The 22,697-nt window shown below is 42.7% G+C and overlaps 1 protein-coding gene across 2 annotated transcripts in view; it reads left to right on the forward strand.

The window, feature by feature from the left end:
- Positions 1–22,697, forward strand: part of SOBP (sine oculis binding protein homolog) — a 99,807-nt gene that overhangs the window by 60,637 nt on the left and 16,473 nt on the right. The window contains exon 5 of one of the 2 annotated variants that reach the window (XM_058834664.1): positions 2,879–2,974. The exons of the other annotated variant lie outside the window; for it this stretch is intronic. Coding sequence (XP_058690647.1) covers positions 2,879–2,974 — 96 coding nt within the window. The remainder of the gene's footprint in view (positions 1–2,878; positions 2,975–22,697) is intronic. 2 annotated transcript variants of the gene reach the window in all.

Here is a 22,697-nt window from a genome sequence, read left to right on the forward strand (position 1 = left end):
TTTTTTAAAAAAATCAGAGTGATCACAGATTTGGCTTGGGTTTTTTTTTTTGCAGTTGTTTTCTTTTGGACAGCAGCATCCCATGGCAGCCAGGCCTGATGGCAAAGCTGTAGATGCCAGCTTGCTGTGAGTGAGATGCTGGGGAACCGAGGCAGTCACGAGGCGCGCAGCAGTGACTGAGAGTGGGTCAGTGTAGGCACAGATGCATCACAATATTACCATTGCAAGATAAATTCTGAGCCACTTTTTTAATATGCTTAGAAAGTGATGAACATTGTAAGAGTGTTTCTTTCTTTAAATTATTTACACATGGAAGATGGTAGTAATGAATTAATGTAAAGATATTGGAGAATTAGTCCTGACTGCTCAGAATAGGTGTTTTTTACAATGGAAATCAGCTAGCTAAATTAGGTGTATTTCTGCTGCCTGAGAAAATTATGGCAGTATGTAGCTAAACAGGTTTTGAGACTAGGAAATTTTAGTGACATCCAAAATTAAATAAGGCAAGGTTTAGATCAGTAGGAGCAGGAGCATGTTGCCATCAGCAGGGGTGAGTAACCTTTGTGTAACTGGCAATTTTGGTAAGAGGGCCAAGATCAGTGGGGTTTGTCTCTGTATTTTAACAGATGCACTGCAAACACCCTGATATCCATTTCATTTTACTAGGTGTGTGTGTGCACCAATATAACGCTCCAGAGGGTCACTGGCAGGTTACAATGTGCCAGCCTTCACATGCACAATGTGTTGCATGGTGCCAAGATACAATTGCAGGGTCTGGGGGCACCAACAGCGTTCAGAGCCCCACACAACACCTGTGCCCCACTAGCATCTCCCTAGGTGTCCATCACTGAGCATCCCATTGGCATCTGTTTTCCCAAGCTGACAGGTCTGTTTCTATTTGTGCAAGGCATTTTTAATGCAATTCATCCCCTAGTTGTCTTCTAGATGACCTGGAAGAACTTCAGTGTGTTGCACATATCACTTCAAGGAGGAAAGAAAAGGGCAAAGTTTGTTTTCAAAATGAGAATTTCGAGGGTTTTTTTCCTTAGAAAAACTGGTCAGATTTGAACTTTGTGTTCCACACAGCATGGAGGTAGATTTATTGTGTAAGAGAGGTTTCAGTTTCAAACTAATAATTAGAAGAATACATTTAAACCTTTGTCAAGTGACTTCAGATTCTCAGGAGTCCTCTTTCTTTTTAAAGAAAAATTTTAAACATTTTTCACCCCACAACTATTGAGGGCATTGAAAGAAAATACGTATAAACTGCTAGGAAACATACAGAATAAACTTTTTTCCTACTTCCCTGTTCTTGTAATAATCATCAATGTTAGGTACTTCTGAAAATACACCTTTGGACAAATTTTTCACTGTTAAAAATGGAATTTTCTATCGGGCAAAGTGTGTTCATGCCCCGTGGCTGAGGCCCGAGCCAAAACCTGCTGGAGTCAAGGGGCTTTCATTGAGGTGCAGACCCTGCATGTTTTCCTAAAAATGGACAGTGCTGTTAGCCCATGTCTCCCCTTTCCCAACCCTCTCCTCGGGGAGAGGCAGAAGCCTGTTTGAAGACAAACAAGTCGCAGAGCCTGCAAGGTGTAAATATCTTTCATAAATGCCAACGCTGAAAAGCCTGAGTGTCGGGCGTGTGACACGCGACGACAGGCAGTTCTCGCACACGAGGGGTGAGCCATGTGCCAGCGCTGCCACAGGCGCCCAGGTGTGCCCAAATCGCACCTGGGCATCCCTGGACACCCCTGCCCTGGGAACACACACGGGGCAGCAGGAGGGACGGGGGGCAGGGCTACCTGCTCCTCACCCCGCTGCCCCTGCCCGCACCCCTCGCCCCGATCCGGTCACCCTGCCTCTGCCCTCCTCCTCTCCCCAGCTTCTTTGGGCAGGGGCTGATTTAAATAGGTTGGCAGGGAGCCAGGAGCTCATCATTTTAATGCAGTGTAAAATGGAATGTGCATAATTATATGCAAGCCATATGTGAGGGAGACAGCTCAGCTGTGAATTTTGGGAGGCTGTGAGAGGGAGAGAGCGAACAGTCAGGAATCAGATGAGATGGAGCGGAACGGAGTGCAAGTGTCACTCAAATGAACAGTGTAATGAGCGTATTGCTGACACTCCTCCTTTCACCTGCTTCTCCCTTTTGCTTTAACTCAAAAGCAGAAAATGCTCAAGATGAGAAGGGAAAAATACTATATGCAAGCAGGATTGCTAATGGGCTCTGGTAATGTCTCCATTTAAACTTCAGCTTTCTTAATTAACAGTGTAGTTACAAATAACCAGTAACTTTTAATGCATCTTTGTCATTAAATATTTTGACCGCATTTGACTAAAGGATCATTGTTCTCACTAGATGATTTCTCCTTTCAAAGCTTCACTTAAACATGGAGGGGGAATCATTTATTTGTAATAGTATTACATGTAAATTATGAGTATGAAAACTTTTTTTTCTTTTTCTTTTTGGCCTTACTGTTAAAATGAAAATACAAGTACATTATCCAGGGATTGCTTAAGCATGTCAAAAAGTTTAAACGAGTACATATGTAATGTAATCCTGAAAAATGCAATGGAGTAAATTGAAACCCTGAGTTGCTCAGTTTCCAGCTCAAATATTTCATTTTGGTTTTGTCTTTTGTTGTTCTAATTATTACTCCACAATGAATTTGCATGTTCAATCTAAGCTATGTAAGAAAACAGCATCCCAAGTTCTCATATCTAAAAGGTGTACTGATTATTTAAAGAAACTTTTTAATAATGTTGTATTTTGGGATTCCCGTCTGTTTTAATGATCTGAGCTGTTATGCTTTTAGCTATATTTTTCCTTCCATTATTTGTAAGTCCCTAAATAGGCCATTATATTTCCCTTCAGGCTAGAGATGAAGATGGACATGCTGAAAATTTTCCCCAGCAGCACTATGCTAAGGAAACTCCAAGACTTGCCTTCAAGAATAACTGCGAACTACTTGTAAGAATAACATACTTACAACAAGTCTAGATTGTTACTTTAGCACAGTGAAAACCGTTTTTTTTTTTAAAGGCTTTTGTTCATTATGACATACATTATGAAATATGAGAGGGTTTTTTTTTTACTGTTTTAGCATTCTAATGCTAGTTCTGCTATCCATGAACAGTTTAAGATCTCAAATTGCTTGAAAAATATCATATATTTGATGTCAGCACATGAATGGCCTTGTCTTACTACCTTGTCTTGCACTGGTAAATCAGGGAGAGCCATGCAGGGAGTGGCTGGTGATGCACGGAAAGCACCCCCCCCCCGCCCCCCCTTCCCCCAAAGCACCCCAAAACTCACTCTCCCATCCACCTTTCAGTGCTGCCTTGTTTTGGGGTGGTGGTGCTGCATTTTGTTCTGCTAACAGGCAGTCATCCTTTCAGAGCTCGCCTATTCCTCCCCTTCATAGCTGCATGCAATCCAATGCATCCTTTCCTCTCCATTCCTCTCCATTCCTCTCCTCTGCTGTGGGGAAAGTGTGAAAGCCAGGAAAGCACATTGAGGGAGCCTGGAGTGTTTACAAGCCATAAGAGAGATGATATCAGCTGTGAAAGAATCTCTATTCCAAGGCAGGGTTAATTCGCTGTTCATTTTAGCATTTGCAGCTAGACGAGATTAAAAGCAAGCAGGAATGCCTATTATATTTCTATTAAATGAATCTGTTGGGACCTAATGTTCTTGATTAGCTTGCGAAAATGAGTGCTCCACCATGAGTTTTTCTGTTTGCCTAAAGTAAACAGAGGATGGATTGTCATACATTTAAAAGAGATTCATGCATGGCTTTCAAAAAGGGAGCTTTAGATACATCGGTAGATCTCTCCCTGGCATCAGCCTTTCTTCTCATCTGTACTTAAGTAAAATGTATCATTTGGCTAAACGTGTTTATGGAGAGTCAGTACACGGGGTTTTACTTTGAAACAACATTTCTTTTTTTCTCCTTGTAACCAGAGAAGAGGCGGGTGGCAGTGGAGGAGCAAGCTGTGTTTTATCTGCATTAAAGCCCGTGCCTGCCCCCCCGGGATGCAAGGCCAAGCGCTCCCCGTGGTGCCCCAGGTGCAGCAGGCAGTGAGAGTCGAGCTGCTGAGCCGATACCCCGGTGCTGAAGTTGGCCTCCAGGTTCAGTCAGCTGGCTGGAGAAGCCCACAGCAGGAAGCAGCAGCCCAGGGCTGGTGGCCAGTCCCTGCTCCCCACACCGGCCAGAGCGCAGAGCATCTTGGCCACACCTGCACTACCGGGCCTGCACTCTCCTACCCCACAAGTGCCCCCTATGCTGAGCCAACCCTTGGTTAGGTAAAGACGATGCTTTTTACAGCCACAGGTGTCACTTAGAAGGTTCAATTTGTTACCAGTATCATTCTCCCCAGCCAAAAGCAAGGTGACCCGTGAGATCTGGTCTTGATTCCTCTTAAACCCTTTGCGGAGCTCCTGGGGGTTTCAGGGATAGCAGTGTTACATCCTAAGGAGAGGAAACTAGACAAACACAAAAAGCGGTTCCCTGGTGTACTCATAATTCCTGTGCCAAGTAAATGAAGCTCTTTCTTCAAGGCCATGCTTAATTACTATGCTGCTAATCAGGCCTGACGAACCATCACAGCACACCAAGATGCTTCCAAAATCAGTAGGGCTTCTTGGTGCTGGAGAAACTTAGTAATAGAGACAACATGATATTAGTCATGTAATATTTTCATTGAAAATCTGCTTTATATTTAGTGCAAGCCATCAATGAACCAATTAACCCACTTTGTGCTATTAAAATCAAGCATTCTTTTAATGCCCAGTTGCTTATTCCTCTTTTAATACGCATTTAAGTTTTTGCTTTATTGTATCACCACTGTGTCTGGCAAAAGCTCAAGTCATCAAAGTTAGTCTTTCATGTGCTTTTTTGGACAAGTTTCAATTCTTGTTTAAGGAAGTAATAAAAGCAATTTGTTATAGTTTTATTTTTCCTAGGCTATTGGAAACAAAATTGGCAGGGATGTAATCTGTACTCAATTTGTATGTGGAAAAAAAATAGTAGGCAAATAATGAATATGTACCTCTGCTATCTTTAAAGATGTATTTTAGGAACTTTCAGTGAAAATATGATGTTGAGCCTAGGTGTGGGTGGTGGGGGAACTAGTGTTATTTGTTGAAGATTCTATGTGTTTCACAGAGAGGTAGTGTTATTCCTTCTACATTTTACTTTATGGAAACAATGCTATATTAAAATGTGCTCAAATTTCAAAAGCTAATTTCAGTGGAACTGGCCATCAAGAAACGTTTTTTCTCTTAAAGGCTAGTCAATATTCTTTGAGAGAGGAGAAAAAAAAAAAGAAAAAAAAGAAAGGATTGGGACAGCTGATCCTCTAAAAAAATATTTTCCCAGTGGTGAAAACTTACGCAGAATATAACAGCACAAGTCAGATGCTGGCTGTGTGAAAAGATGAGATTTTTTAAATAAAAGAGAAACTGAAACTTATTTATGCTTTTGAGAATGAGGGAATCCTTGGAGCTTTCTGAGGGCAGTTCAGAGTAAATAGAGTAATAGTCTGTCAGGTGAAATTGGAGGCTTCAGCTCAAAAATGCTTTCTTTGCTTTAGGGTTTAGCTGCCATTTTCCAGTGAGGTTTGCTTCAGCAAGGGCAGGCTCCTCTGTTTGGGAAATGCTCGTGCTGGGAGAGTGCTGCCAGCCAGGATCCAGGGCTGGGTTGCTGCTGCTGGGTCTGCATGCCAGGGCTCTCCCACAGGAGCCAGGCTACACTGGCTGAATCTTAACATCCCAGGTCACAGGCACACACAGCAAGCTTTAACTCTTCAATACTTGGAGAGATTTTAAGGCATGGTAGCGTAGAGCATTAGAAAAGTAACATGGAATATTACAAATTGTATGCTTTCTTCATTGCTTACGCACCACAAGAGGAGATGATTTGATGAGGTACAACTCAGCTTTTCTGTTTGTTTTTTATCTTTTTCGAATGTGAGCAAGTTTGATAGGATATAGAAGGAAGAAAGGTATAATTTAGGCAGAGGAAACCCCCAAAGTGTGTTCAGTAGTTCTGCTCATTAGGAAAAGCACTGACAATTAAATATTTTGGTTAGTATAGGAAACCATTTTGCAGTTATGGGATTAGAACAGGGTGCTCATTTCCCAAGCAAAATCCATATATGTTGTGTCCTGGGATTTGTTGTAGGGCATGAAAACCGAAGTGGTTAAGATGTTCTAATCAATGAGCACATCAGATTTTCCTTGTGGACTTTACAGTATTTTTGAGAATCATGTTGTCTAACGATTAGCTATCCATGATAAATATCGGGAACTACATAGAAGAAATCTATTTTTGAAGAGCCAGGTCAGCATGCTGTCTTGGCCAGCTATCCATTCTTCTCCCATAGGCACTGCCTTGGGATTTTAATTTCTTATTCCATGAGTGGCTGGAAGCTTTTCTTTCAGGCACATCTCTTTGTTTCCAGAAGGAAAAGGCAGAATTTAGTTCCTGCTGTAAGCTGATTGTCAAGAAACAGTACAGTCCAGCTAGTAGTGGATGTGGGGAGAAAGATGGGATTAACTGCCGAAAAAGGGGAGGCTGGAGTGAAAAGGCCAGCAAGAAGCCCACAGCCCCAGCTCTAGCCGGATGAAATTCCTGAGCCATTGCCTAGAGAAAGGAAAAATCCATCTGGCACCTACCCAGGTTAGTCAGGGTAGGAAGAGTCATGCTTGGTTGCCTTTTAACAAAAGTGGGAAAGAAAAACCAGCAATTCGTCCTTCCTCCCCCCATTTACTCAGAATATTGAGTCAAGGTTTCAGATTGGCATGCTGCTGTATGAGGTAAGGAGGGTTTGATGGGTTAAGGAAATTAAACATCAGGTTGCTTTCCATATCATTTGTTTATGGAGATGATGTGAGTACCACCCACTGCTATGGGATTATATGTAAAGCAAACAAATAACCAAACAAAACATAAATATTCTGAAAAAAAATTCCCAGTCCTACACCTAGTTGAATCCATGCTTTTCCTGCACTAAAATAATAATCTTTTCATCTTTGAAATCAAAAACTCTGCTCCTAGTAGTTCTGCTCTGAGAGGATAAACTTGCGAATGCAGTAGGAGATGAATTATAAATCCTGGTGCTTAGAAGCTAATATGTAAAGGACTCAAAATAAAACATGCTTGCTATTGGATTTAATGCAAACTCACCTACGGCCAGTTATCTTTAATCATTGACAAAAAGAGGCAGAGAGAGCTCTGAAAACACATCTACAATGGAAACATGAAACGCAAAATCTTACGAGCAAAAAGTCTTTAGGGAGGCTATGGCAAAGCTGTGGTGAGCCAGAGCTACAGCTAATGCTTTGCTTGAAGTCCCTCTCTGTGTTCTGCCGTTCCAGCACTAGAGGCAGAGTCAGGACAAATGGAACATGTGGGGCACCCAGACAGGGCAGCGGGGATGCAGGCAGGTTAACTTCAGAAATATGGCACTGGAACGTGGGAAAGATTTCATACGTACTAGACTGACATTAAAAAGTACTGAGAGTATTTGTGGCCAGATGAGGCCAATAGGTTTTGCTGTTGTAGGTGAGTTAAATGTAAATTTGCATATTGGTATCCTTTGAAGGCCATGAGAGTTTTGATTTCAGAAAGTGAGGCTTAAATTCATTTTTTTTAAGGTGCCTGACCTGCTTATTGGTGCCCCAGTGTCAAGTAAAACCGCTCCCTGTTAGTGCCTCAGCAGCAGAAGAAAATACCTCTCAGTCCATTAAAAATCACACAGCCTTCAAAAAAGGACTGAATTAGGGAGAAATAGCTTTGCTCATTCCATCTCTCGCCTTTCCGCCCTTTTTGTCTCCCCTGCTGTCTCCTTATTCCTAGCAGAGTGGAGAGAGAGGAAGAAGTGCACTTCCCCTCGTGCTTTTCCTGGCTCTTCCTCACCCTCTTGGGGGCAAAGCAGCGAAGGGAGAGGAAGAGCACTTCCTTCATTCTGGCCATGGATTGGGGATGTGCAGGGCTTTCAGTCTGAAAGCTGGAGCAGGAGTGCTGCCCAGCAGCTCTGAGGAGTGCAGGGCTGGTTGGGTACAATCCTGTGGTCAGGAGGCCCTTCTGCCACCTTGGAGAGCCAGGAGAGGAGAGAAGAGGGGGAAGAGACCTGTGGCACCTTGTGGAGGTCCAGATCGTAGAGCTACTGAGTCTGATGAGAGTTGAAAACCTCCACAGCCATGTGTAAACGCTGTTTCAGCATCAATCGATGTTTGTCTCACTGCTGGTGCAGTTTTTTGGTGTTTTTCTGATGGATTTCATCAGCTCCTTGCTCAGTTTGCAATCACAGTCTGAGGGCAGCTGGTCCTACTGCATCAGTTGCACTGTGGCATAGGCAGTGATTCAAGCAGATGACTCTGCAAAACCCCTAACAGCCGTCAGAGAGCCCACTCACTGTTGGTTTCAGGGACTTTGGATCAGGCACAGAGCTGTCAGAGTGGTGGTTATGGCCCTGGAACAAAAATATGGAGAAAAGCAATTGTAGCAGTGAATTGATACTGATGCTCTTAAAACCTCAGTAATCTTGGCCACATGAAATTCAACCTTTCTTGTGACTGAAATAACAGTGACGCTTAGGTCATATGGTAGATTAATCGCCTGTAGTGTTTCATTTTCAAAAACTAAATTGTCCATGAGCAATGGCAGAATATTTTGAAATGAAACTCCCCAAAACCCCACTGAAAACCCTGCACTCTGTTTCTTTTCAAGTAAGGGCAACAAACCAGGAAAAATTATTCTAAGTGGTTTTTTGTCCTTGATGGCCTCCAGGCTGAATGAAGGGCTAAGTGATGCTTGCCTTACATGCATGTTCCTCTTGAAGTCCACAGGTGCTGTGTAAATGCACTGAAAAAAGGCAGCACACAGACCAGGGGCCTATTTGCAGCCCCGGGGAGAGAGAGCCCTGAGACCCAGCTCCAGCTGACCCTCCCTGCCTGCTGTCTGCCAGCACAGGTAGGCACCATGGGGCACTGGGTGCCTTGGAATCTGTGCTGCGATCGGCATCTCGCTGGGGTAACACAGGACCGAACACAGAGCTGCAGCCTGCCAGCCACCCCGCGACACGCTGTCCCCAGGAAATGATAGTCTCTGTGCCTGTCTGCACAGATCCATTTACTGGTTTAGAACAAACGCAGCCACTGTCTTGCCCGAGACACAGGCTGTGTCCTTCTTGGCCCTGCTTTTTAATTATATGCTTTTCTATCCCACAATGGAAGTGAAGCCATTCCTCACATTATGACGGCGTGGACTGGACCTGGGAGGTTTTCTGGGCTGAAAGAGACCTTCTAGAGGGTCTTGGAATGAAATCTTGGTCTTTCAGGCCTTCTGCTCTCCTTCCCTGTCCTGCACCATCATGCTACTAAAGTATTAAGTTTTGATTTCTTAACTCACACCATGTTTAGGACTCCACAACCTCTGATCCAAAGCCCAGTGGAATCAATAGGATCCCTCCTGTTCACTTGAGGTGGGTTCTGAATGACACCTTATGTTCTGTAAACAAAAAAAGATGAATGAGTGTTTTGAGACATCTTCCTCCTGTCTGACCAAAAACTGCAGTAGGCCAGCTAACAGTTAATTTGAAGTGTAGAAAACATGATCTTTATTAATATCTAAGCTGAAGGCTGACATCAGAGACCTGTTGTAGGAACTAATAGAAAACAAAGCCCTGTCTTGGCAAGTCTGAGGCAGCAGACTTTCTTCTGGAAATAAGACCCAAACCTCACTCCTTTTACAGCTGGGGTTAGTGAGTGACCATGACCCACAGCACTAAGGAGGGCGAGGGATTCCCCACACAGAGGTGGGCAGGGGAGCGCCAGGCACCTTGAGAGTGTCAAGGAGGGCAAGGCTCTGCCAGTTCCCAGGAACATATAAAACACAAGGTATAAAATTCATAGGAGCATGAGGAATGGGAAGAAGGAAGGGAAGGAAGGGAATAAAAGGAAAATATCTCCCCCATGGCCAGGGATGCAGCTTCCTCCCCAAGCAGGTTGGTACCACCAGGAGCTCTACATAATCCCCGTTTTTTCAATCCAGTGAACCTAATTAAGGAAAATTATTTGGATTAAGGAGGATGATTCAGGGCCCTAAAGAGATGGACTAAAAGGTGTGACAGTGAGAGGTGTGGGCAGCATGGGAAGAGGGGCAATGGGAATGGGACAGATTTGAGAAAAACCATGGCTCCACTCAGTAAGTGTTTGGCCTCCTGGAGCCAAGAGTGAATCATATCCCCTTTCCCACTGCACCCAGTTACATATAGAAAGCAACTTTGCCCCAGTGCCTCTAATTTAGCATTTTCCTTCATCCCAATACAGGAGCATTACTCTAGGATGTGGAATTTGACACTTTATGAGCACAAGCCTGCCTTTCCTCAAAAGGAAGCATGTATTTTAATTTTTAACATCACAGTTATTATTATTTCGAAAGAGAAGCAAAATGCATTTGTTAAAAAGGAAAACAGTTAAAACCCCATTACAGCTCCAAATCTGTCATCTTCTTTCCCAGGACAAGCAGTAAAATTTTCATTAATAAATCTGCACTTACTGATGACCTCTGAATAATTTCTCTAACCTTAATTTCTTCTTACTGCAACATTGTCTTATATTACTCTAGTTTTACTCTTTACTTTCCTTATTTGATATATTTACTGAAGTTATAATTGTCATATTCAAAATGTTGTCACTGAAAAATTGGTTTTTCTTTAATACAAAAAAAAAAGTGCCCCACAATCTTTTTATTTACCACAAATTTAAACATGTAAAAAGTTAAGAAACTAGTAGATGAGAATGCATTCATTTATTAGCAGACTACTTCTTAATAATGATTTCAAAAAATTTTGGAGTGGAAAAGTCTGGAAAAAATTGTCAGCCATTCCCCCACCCAAACCTCTATAAGTCTAAAAAAAAAAAAAAAAAAGAAAAGGAAAAAAAGGAGGTTCATGTTACTTGGAAAGAGCACCAGTTGAGAATTGTGGCTTAGCTTTAGGAAACTGGAATTCATAACCTGTGTCAGGCACAGAAAAGAATTGTTCCACTCTGCTCTGCTTTGGTGGAGCCTCAACTTGAGTGCTGGGGGCAGTTTTGGGCACCACAATATAAGAAAGATATAAAGCTATTAGTGCATCCAAAGGAGGGCAACAGAGATGGTGAAGGGCCTTGAGGGGAAGCTGTATGAGGAGCAGCTGAGGTCACTGGGTCTGTTCAGCCTGGAGCAGACTGAGGGGAGACCTCACTGCACTTACAACTTCCTCTTGGGGGAAGAGGAGGAGCAGACACTGATCTCTTCTCTCTGGTCACCAGTGACAGGACCTGAGGGAATGGCCTGAAGCTGTGCCATTTGGGGAGGGTTAGGTTGGCTATTAGGAAAAGGTTCTTCCCCCAGAGGGTGGTTTGGCACTGGCACAGGCTGCTCAGGGAAGTGGTCACAGCACCAAGCCTGACAATGTTCTTGGACCTCTTGAATTTGAACAACACTCCCTGTGTTTTCTGGAGTGGTTCTGTGCAGGACCCGAGTTGGACTTGATGTTCCTTGTGGGGTTCTTTCAAATAATGTTATTCTATGATTCTTTGAAATAAAATTCAGACAGTTTTTATAGAATGTTAAAGAATAAAGATACATCTTGTTCCAAAGGAAGTGAAGTGCGATAAATTAAAATTCACTGGAATTCCTTCCATATAAAATGGAAATAAAACTTCCCAAGTCATCACCTAAAGCTATAAATATTTTCTTCTTGGGGTCTGTGCAGGAGATGCAGATGACTCTGTAATGCCTGTGGGATACCCTGGAAGCTACCTTGAAGCATCTTACCACCACCATACCTGCAGCACAGGGTCAGGCCATAAAACTGGGTTTGGTGACTGAGGGCTCAAGTCCACCTCTGACCCTGGCTCTCAGCCATGCAAGGTGTTAATCAGAATGGGTTTTATCAGGTCTGAACAGGTTCCTACATTAAGGAATGTGACTTCTTGTAACAGAGCAGTTGGCTTATGTCTCATCTTGCCGCATGTCTTGTTTTCCCCACTGAAAAGTGTTTGAAGGCTTTGATCCCTTGTAGAGACAACACACAGTAAGAGAGTAGGGTTTTGAAAATCAGGAGATTTTATTTCTCATTTTATTTCTCAGAGTTAAGATCCAGACAGTGGGAAGGAAGTTTGAGAAGAGCTTGGCCACCATTCAAGTAGACTACAGGGAGGTTTGGGGGTGCTCTGGGATATTAAGTGTCTGACTCCATCTCATTGGGAATCCCTGGGACTGTGCAGAGGTTCCAGGAATGACATCCCAAGAAGGAAGATTAGTGCCATGCAGTTATCTGAAGAAGATCTGAATGCTAGGAGCACGTATCTCAGAGTTCACTGTCTGTGGCAGGCACTTTTCTTTACATTTCAGCAGTGACATGTATTATATTGCTTTTGGGATGGGAAGAAAAACCCAAAATATAAATCCTGCATTTTATTATAGAAGTTAATACCAACAATTACATAAAATCTAATGAATTTCAGTTCTCACTTAATTGCTTCTGAGTAGTTCACTTAACTTATTATAAAGAAGCAAGGACATATTCATTTAACAAGCAGCAGCAGCCTTGGCCTAGCATCTGCCTACATTCTCTTTTCAATTAATCAATTATAGTCCAATGGTGTGTAATTACACATTAAAAAAGTTATTGGATATCACAGCATGGCTGTCCCAGGGGGCTCATGAATACACTAATATAACACACCTGTAATGACCTGTTCTCATATCTGCAAATTGCTCCCATTTCTCTCTCTCTCTCTCGTTGCTAAATGAAGATGAGAGCAATTACCATTAACTTTTTTAGTCACATCTAGTCAATGAGAGAGAAAAAAAGATCCCTACCAGCATTCATAATAAATCTGTCTGTTGGTACTCAGAATTTTAACTGTACCAGGCATCAGGCTGGAAGGCAGTAAATGTGCATCAGGATTGTAAAGGGTTGTGGGGATCTCGGGTTCATTCTGAGCGCATGCTACACCTGTAGACAAGAGAAACAGGCAAGCAGGAAGGTCTGGTCAGATCACATCCAGGCATAATTTCCCTGTCTTGGTTCGAATCAAACCAAACTCTGGAACTCATCCCTATGCAGTGGCTCTTAAGTCTTTGCATAGCAACTAAGCCGTGTTGCTGTTGTGTTGGGTTCTTCTTTTGAATGCAAGAACAAAATTTACTATGTAATGGCAGAAAGGCTTTGGTTGTGTGAGAGGATACAGGCACCGGTGCTCTCTTATTAATGCATAACAAATGAAACCAAGGAGAGACTCTTAATCTGCATAATGGAGTCTGACAGATTTTAAATTGGTGATTCAGTCAACTAAAGGGTCCAAAAATGCCCTGTGGAAGTGAGCTTTTGATGGCTCCATAAGTCAAATGGGGGATGATATCTATCAGCATTTTTATAAATGTTGTCTTGCACAGTGTGATTTTGATGTGCTGTTGCATCTCACCTTGTGAAGAAGTGTCTGTTTCCTTACAAGAAGTTTTCTTGTTCTTGCTTTCATTTGCAGACTGGGGTCTTTCAGATGGGTGTAGATGCAGCTAAAAGCACATCAATATTTTGAGCACAGCTTTTTGCTTGTAGTAATCTGAAATATTCCTATGCTGTACACCTTCCACCAGTATAGCCCTAACAATTTCAGTGGAATCTTCATCACGCCTGAGGTTGCTTCCCTGTTTGAAAACCATGCACCTCTCCTTGTGCTTGATATCTTTCAGCATAATTCAGGATAATTCTGTGGGATTCAGGTGATCAGATGCTGTTCTCAGTTGCATCCACAGTAAAGTGATGAATGTTTTCAGTCTGAGCTTCAGCTAGGTCTACACTTTCACCAGTGCCACGTTTCTTCCCAGTTCTACAGCACCCTTTGGTTTAGGACATGGTTCCATTCACATGCCTGGCTGTGGCATCTCAGTATTTGGCACCCAGGCTGGACTCTTTCTCAAGGTCCTATGGTTAACAGAGGAAGGCAAGCACTTGTAGACTGGGATTAACTCAAAATAATTAGGTGTTGATTTAGGATTGGTTAAACCAGTGTTTAGACATGCCTGTATCTGCTCATTAACTAGATTAATACCTTCCATATGACACCTACATTTTAGACACTGCAGTCATTGACTGAACTGAGTATTCCTGCATGTGTCTAACATCAAGCTTGCAGGTAGAACCATTCAGAGGGACTGCTTGTATGCTTGAAGTTAGGTATCTGCTAACTTTATATTTAGATGTCTAGTCTCCAGCTTTCAAATGGGGATGCTGCTATTTAATTGTCTTTGCATGCAGTTTGAGTTTAAAATGTTAGAAGTGCAAAATGATATCTCTTATTTAATGTTGTGTTATACTCCAAATAGTGAACAACTTGATCCTTGGTATTTGCAAAGTTTATTTATTATGAATTATTATCTGATGCAGGAGAAAACAGGTTCCAGGATTTACTTACAGGTATTTAAAAACAATTTGACTGCCCTGACATAGTAACTGAAGTAAGCAGAGCTGTGGGTGGATCCCACAAAGTGACCAAAGTGTGCATGTGCACAATGTTCTCAAATTCTGCTCAATGCACAGCTTTGTTTATGCTTGGGACCAAAATTGAATTTTGTGCCTTTTTTTTTTTAACCAGGGCCTGAATAATCAGCTAAAAATGTTTTAAACAAAGGAAGGAACACAGTTATAGTCTAGAGCTTTAATATGCAATACAATATTCAATTTTACAGGCTGGTTAAATATTGAACCTAAAATACCTGTCAGTTGCCTCTTCAGCTGTGTATTTTCTGTGTATCTGATGGGGAGGAAGGTAGTATTTCATTCAGTTTAAAATATTTGTTTTTATCTGTATTCTCCACGAGAAGCTGTAACTCTTTGCATGTCACTTTCCTAATTGAGCTATAAACTCTATATTGTACTAATACGTTTTATTATGAGGAATAAACATACTTCTTCTAGACAGGCAGAGAAGTAATTGACCACCTGTGGCCTGTCCCAGATGAACATTACTGCACATGACACTGAAATTAATGCCTCCTTAGTCAAGATGCGAAGCAGTCATTTTCTGTGAGTTTTTTAGTGATTAGGAAGGTAACACGTCCCAATACATTTCTACTCCATAACAACATGGATTCCTGACTGCCAAGGGTAGAAGCACTTGGTGTTCATATGGCTACTGCCCCCCTCTCTCTCTCTGTCTTTGGCATTCAAACAGCAGCTTAATTTGTTCTAAACATTAAGCAAAGGACCAGGTTCTGGCCCAAGCTAGGGATGCCTTTTCATCACCCTGGCAATAGAAAGAAGCCTCAAAATGTGTATGAAATGTACTTAGGTGTGGTGTGGTGCGTACGAAATGTACTTAGCTGGCCCTTTTCAGCTGCCAGAGTGGTGTAAAGGAGTCTCAATGTAGATGAGAATCTATCGCAAACATAGGATTATGTAATGCTGGAAGATAGCACCAGGGACATTGTGCTGGTGTATTGTTTTACCAAGTCATAAAGGCCAAAGGATGCTGGAAACTGAGATATTAAAGAGCTAAGAGATTGACTCCATAAATAGAAATGGTAAATGCTTCTCTATCAGTTATTTTGCACGTTGTATTAATAGATCTCTGGGGTGGTATTTAATGTAAAATCACTAGATCCTTCAGGATCCAGTCTCTTCCTTAAACTGGAAGCGTCTAGTGCCATGAGCAGAGCAAGCAGGTGAGATTCTCAGGTGTGCTTGCACCTGCAGCACGCAGGGCTTTTCCCAGACCATGTGCCCAGGGAGGAATGGGGTCCTCAGCAGGGACAGGCACACCCTTACAGGCTCAGGGGTTGCACAGGGCCAGGAAAATGTGTTCAGTTTTTTCTTATGCATATCCTATTTCTTCCTTTCTGAGAGATTGCAGGGAACTGTGTTGAGCAAGCGCTGCTCTCCCCAGTGGGTATGCTCGCTGTATGGCCACAGGGCTCTGGCAATTGCCACTGCGCTGTGTTCCTTCTTTGTCACCACATCATGCACATTTAATGAGGGGTTATAGCTCATGTGCAGTCCAGCAGTCCAGCTTTAGTTCCCTTTTTCCTCCAGCACAAACAAGGGCTGAAACTCCCCAGCAGAAAGGCATGGCCAAGGACTAGATGAGTGCAAGCTGTCCAAAGTTCAAATGAGATTAGCTCAAGATCACTGTGGTCAGTGAAAGGAAAGGCGGCTGTTGTACTCTTTGCATAAACTGATATATTAGTCCGTATCGGTTATCAAAATCCTTCTGTTGGGATCTTGCTGAAATCTCTGTTGGCCTAAGTCACCACGCAGCTGCAGTGACCTTGGTGTGATGGCTTTTGTCCCTAATGCCACCCTGGTGAGCTGTGTTCCTTTGGTATCTCTGAACTGCTGGTGGGAGCTGAGGTAGGGGCTGAGAAGACCACAGCAGCCTGCTTGGGAGAGCTGCAGTACCTTGCCCATGTATTTGGAAAGCAGGTTGTGCTTGTCTCCATGGAATTTACTATAATCCCACCACTCTTTGCCTCCAGTTCAGCTGTGTCACTATGAGTTTTGGGAGAAGCCCCTATGTAGGGAAGTTTGGCCCAATTTCCCCCCTGTGCTGTTAAAAAACCCTGCTGGAAACAAATCCAATTAACACAGCAGAGAAAATAGTTCATCTGGAAAACGCTGAGGATTGCCACTAGTGCAAGTAAGTTGTGTGCAGAAGGTGAAATGCCTTTTTGAAGGTTTATGGACTAATGGGAGCTACAGTTCATGATCTTTGCTGGATGTTTGTAGGTTCCTAGATGCCCAGCTAGAAAAATTGTGCATGGCGTGGGGAACACACTTTATTTTCAGAGCACCTTTCTGAGTGGCAGAGTGACAGCACATGGATATCATGGTGCACTGACACAGCAGGGTGGGCAAAGCCCTGGTGGGCAAAGCCCTGGTCCTGCTCAAAATCCATATGGATGAAGGCAGATGTTCATGGCAGAGGGATGAGATGCTGTGGGCATGGGGGCCTTCCAGTGCTCTCAGGGTCTGAACACTGAAGAGAGGGCAAGTCATAAATAGCCTGGGCCTTGTTGAACCATCAGTAACTCCATGTGGCTCTGTCTTAAAAGAGGGGTTTGGAGAGTGCCTAGATTGTGGCTCTTAGAGGAAAGCAGTAGTGTTTAGACTTCACATTTTATTTTTTCTCACTCCTGTTTGTTTCCTGGATGGGATTTGCTCCTTTCCATAGGTGTTAACACAGTGCCCAAATGAGTTCTGTGGGGAGCTTGACTTAGGGCCGATCATCCTGAATTTGAGACAGGTGCTTCATCTGAGTGTAGATATACACTGCTTCATATGAATATGTATACAGTGAAAACCTGGAAATGGAAAGGTTCTGTTACTTTCTTCAGACAACGCTTTGATTCTAAAGCACATCTGTATCATGCTGTAGACTGACACACGAGGAAGAGAAAATTGCTCGCTTTTCTGTAAATGGAGAAGCAACGATTGTCATGATCTGGTCTGAGAGAAACCACTCTGCAGTTTCCATAGCTTGTGCTGCCTTTTAGACCACCTCACTCTTCAGTGAAGGCACTGGGGGCATTTTGAAACTGTGCCTGGTGCCCCTTGCCTTGTAAGCATGACAGAGAAAGAGAAAAACTGAGAGGAAGAGGAGAGAGAAAAGGGCACAGCCTTTTGGTGAGGACAGGGAAGTGATTTCAGGTGTTTGTGACACTACATGAACCTTGTGTGGTTAGCCTCTTCCTAAGCATGATATTCCCTGGAGGATGGAGGAAATGGTAACAGGTAGAGATGTGGTGGAAGGAGTGAGAACTACCTGCAGATGTGGCATCTAAATAAATCCAAAGACAACACAACTATTTTTAGCAGAAGTGCAAACAGTGATAGATGCCACGGGGCTGCTGTCACTAAAATTTGTCTATAAGCAACATATTCATATTTAAACAAGTCAGCTTTGCACATTGAAATGAGCAAACACTGTCTCTGTGCTTGTTTGTTTGTTGTGCAGAAGCCATCAGCTTTCACTCCTTATCCCTTCACCATGGTGGTGATGCAGAGCCATGATGATGGATCATCTGTCTAGCTTATCTGCAAGGCCACAAAACATTTATATCTTTTATGGCATGATAGGCTGTTCTCATGCAGCAGTGGGAAACAGAAATTTGGGGCTGCCCTTGCAGAAGTACCATCTCCTGCACAACACTGCCTTTCTGGTAAGCTCACTTGGCACAGTTTGTACAGCTAAGTGCATCCACTGTGAAACCTAACACCGGGATGCACATGAATAAAATCACAAAATCAGGAGAGGAGCAAGCATCAAAGAAGCTTTTGAACACAGGGGGCAAACCAGCAAGGATGGAGTTCCTGCAGTTTCTCTCCTGCTTAGAGGGGGCCTCTCTCACCTCTGGTATAAGGCCTCCAGCTCACACCAGCATTATAGTTGGCCAATTATCTTATTTAGGTATCTCATATATATTTAGGTCTTGAAAAAGGTCAACCACAGAGCATGTCTGGGCAGGGGTTTTTGAAGCTGTAGAACTGGAAGCTTTTCTTCTAGCATTGTTAGAGAATAATTGCTTGTGGATGTCCAGGGATTTGAATCTACATGTTGGAGCTCTGAAAGGGAGGGCAGGAAGGTTTAAAACATTATTGAAACAGCTTCTGCTGATGTTACTCTGGCTGCAGATGCTGAGCAGGCAGCAGGTGGAGCTCATCTGCGGGCACGGCTGCTGCCCCTCACTTGGTACCCTTGCACTGGGATTCTGTCTCCTGGGTAGCTCCTCTTGTGACTGTCTTCAGCACAAATAGCTCCTCTGCCCAAGGTTCATGCAAGCTGGTACATTTTTATTGAAAGTGCAGTGAGGTAGGGGTTGTCCCCATTGGCTGAGCTGTTTTCACCTAAGTATACCTGCTATTTTTCCATTTAAAATTATTTTTTACCTTTGTTTTTGGTTTCCTGCTACTTGCAATTTTTTTCTTAGGCTTCTCTTCCTCTTCTGAATATATCTCTTTCTCCATTACTTTATTTTGTTTCTTCCAATTTAACTATCTTCTTCCTCAGTTCCATGATAAGTCATGTAACTTTTTTTTGAGCCTCCACTCATTCCTGTAGTCTTTGGCTTTTAAGTGCTGTTAGCTGTAGTAAGTCCCCTTCTCTAAATGTTGCAAGGCCCAGATGTTACTCAATGTGAGCTTTGCCATCTAAAAGCCTGTCAATAACCTGCCACAGCTCACAGACTGATTTCTCAGTATGACCAAACTAGGTGGGTCTCTGAATGCAAGCCATGAGTTTTTTGCAAGAAAGATTGCCCCAATGCATGGTATTAGATCAGTCCTTAATGAGGTGCCTGTTCCTTCCTCAGCTCTGTTCCAGATATTCCCTGTGACCCTGGCCAAGTCACTTTATCTCTCTTTGTCTCTGCTTCCATTCATAAAATGGACATAATTGCACTTCTGAAGCTCATGTGGAATTGTGGCAATGGATTCCTCCTGCTTGCTTTGCCTTTACCTCATCCCTTTTGTCTGCACAATTGTCAGAGGGGATAAAACAGCACCGAATCAGGGTTAGCCATAGTTAGCACAAAGCTCCAAGCAGCTGGCCCGGCCACTCGCCGTATTCCAATAGCACTGACAGCAGAGAGCCAGATTTGTTACTGCAGTCTTGTGTGCTTTGAGGAGCTTCCTATGCTCTCTGTGAATAGTGAAAAGAGATGTTTCCAAGGCAGGGTGCTCAGGAGTGCACAGTGGTTATTGCAGGACAAAGGGATAAAGTGGCTCCCTTTGAGGGCTTGCTCCACAGGATCCCTAGCAGAAAACATGGGGCCTTAGAAGAACCAGAAGGAGAGGAAGGGAGGCAAGGTGAACACTCCATTTGTAAAACCCATCTCTGGTTTTCCTCCCTGTTGTCCAGCCTCTTTCCCTTACCCTCTCCTCTGTTTAGTTCTGTGACAATAATAAAATAAAGGAATGCAAGGTAAAGGCATCCTTAAGGCTGTCATTGTTACCAAGTAGTCCTAACAGCACTTTCTCTCATACACCTGCCTCTGAATGCTAATATCATTTAATTATTGTGATGTTGCAGATGAAAGTGCCCACACACAAATTCAATATGGGATGCCAATTAAACATACACCAGAAGCAAGTGGTGTATTTTGGATTTGTCATCTGATTTATTGCCATTTACCTCACATGCCTCCGAGAGCATCACCTGTGTCAGGAGCAAAGAACCAGCCCTTTGTGCGCAAAGCTTGCTCTTAAATCTACACTTCACAAGATAGCAGCAAGTGACATAAAACATCTGTTTTTGAAATACAGCTGGGAGTGTAGTTTTGAAGCATTCTCTCCATCTCAGGCAAGGAACACAAGGGAGGTGTGATTTTTGGTAGACAGATACATATCTCCAAAAGAAAGCACTGCATACAATACAATTCACATACCTAACATATGTCAAAAGGCCTTCAGTGAGAATCCAAACTAGGCAGGGAAGAAGACCCAGCCTGCAAACAGTTTAAATATGTTGGCCAAGTCAAATAAGAAGATCTGCAAGATTGGGCTTCAGTAGCTGGAGACACACCTGCCTACCAGGTAATAACTGGAGTGGGGGGATGTTTCAATTTTTGGTTACCTCCTAGTATTATATTTTTCAGTTCCAGTCAGTCAGCCTTGCATTTTAAGGTGAGCAGCACAGTGCCAGGGAGGCATCCTGCCTTGCTGTGCAGTCTGGACACATTTATCATGTTTTCCTACTCTCCCAACCTGTAAAATCCTTCTTTGAATACTGTGCACTGCTCACCATGCAAGCAGCTCATTATCCCAGGCATTTCAAGACTAATTTATAGGACATTTGGCTAATTTGCATAAGCCATCCAGTACACAGAACATGTCTCCACAATAAAGTAATATGCCAAAATCAGGATTTATGTGAAAACATGAATATGGGGGGGGGACAGGAAGGGACACACACAACAACATTTTTAAGAAGCTGTTGTTAGCACAAATCTTTAAATGAATACCCCTGAGAAAAAGTTGCAGAATCCTGCCTCTCCACCTACTGTATGTGAAGCTCCCATATAATTTTCTGCTTTGAATCTTGCTCATCTTTTTATTAAGTAAGATGGGTTTTGATCCTTAAAACAGCCTTGAAATATGAATACTTGGCGCTGTTGGCTTTGTCTAAAAACGAAACAAAATCCCCCAAACTGAATCCAAATCGAGGGCTGCACATTCAGCTATCGCTGCGAGGAGCCTCGTGCATCCGCTGCTCTGATTATTACCTTGACACTAGAAACAGGAGGACCTGTAATCCTTGAAACAGCTGACATCTGAAGCACTGATTCTTCCTGTGCTTTGAGTTAGTCACTCCTTGATCTCTATGCCTGGCATGCAAGCCTGGCTTTCACTGAAACCTGACCTCGTGGTCCCTTCTTCTGCAGCCCTGTTTGTCTTCTGCCATTCAGAAATGTGCAGCTTCTGTCCTCAGGACTCTGAATTAGAGCTGCACAGGTCAAAGGAGCAAAAAGGAGACTTATCATTATTGGATCCAATGCCTGCCCTTGATATAGGTGTCCCTCCATTGGTTTTTTTTATTTTTTAATAACAATTACTAAATAAGAACATTGCAAGGTATTTTTTAAGCAAACCTTTCCTCTCCAAGGTGACACTGGCTTTCCGTGATCGCTAATGCATGACTGCTTCACCTACAGTACAGATGTTTTTGCTCCCTTCCTTGCAAAGCCAGCCAGGGATTTGAAAGTCAAGTTGGTTTCTTTCTTCTCTCCCTAATATGTCTTCTGCCATTATGAGGCCTCTGAAGAGCACATTAAGTCCATATTTACCCCTGTACAATCTAATTAACTTCCAGAATAACTGTGCAGGTGTAACAGAGATCTCAGTTTGAAGGCAGCTTTGCTCCACTTATTATAATTGAAAGAACTGTTTGGCCAGCAGCATTTCTATTAGTAGTAATGCTATTTGAAAAGGAAATAACTTAGTTTTGGGCTGAATTTGTAGGGATACCAGCTAGAATTGCATAAGTGAATACATATATGTCTCCTTACTTGCAAATAGAGACTAAGTGGAGCTGGGAATCACACATATAATGAACACATAATCCTGATGCCATTACTACAAATTCATTTCCCACAGCAGAGCTATGGTTTCAAGCACCTATTTCGGTGCTCTATTGTTTTGTAGGTTTCAACAGTGTTGGTTATTCATTTTGGTGCATCACATGTAGCTCAAGTTAGGTGAAACCTGATGGGTATTTAATGTCTTGTTCAGCTCGAACTAGAAGCAAATAGAAGGAAATAATTTGTTGAGGAAGACAAGGGCTCTAGGATAAAGATTTTTTTGCTGTTCTAGAGTCTGTTGCATGTGTTATTCTAGGCTTTGAGATTAGTATTTTTTAATCAGACTGTACTACAGGTTGCATGGAACTGACAGCATTATCTTGAACATAATGATAATGTTCAATAGGAAAAATAACTGCAGTTTTTAATTTCACTGTCTTCCAACTTGAATCAGTTTTTACTATTCTAAGATATAAGAAGCACTTTTTTTCCCTCTGGGGATTTACAGTTGCTCTTGGTGTTTTGATTACTTGTGAATAATTTGATAAAAAAACCCCAGTGGTGAGCAGCATCTAGGTTGGATTTGGTTTTTGACTGATCCCTAATAGCTGAAGTTACTGTATA

This window comes from Poecile atricapillus, chromosome 3 (assembly GCF_030490865.1).
Source record: "Poecile atricapillus isolate bPoeAtr1 chromosome 3, bPoeAtr1.hap1, whole genome shotgun sequence".
Taxonomy (NCBI): domain Eukaryota; kingdom Metazoa; phylum Chordata; class Aves; order Passeriformes; family Paridae; genus Poecile; species Poecile atricapillus.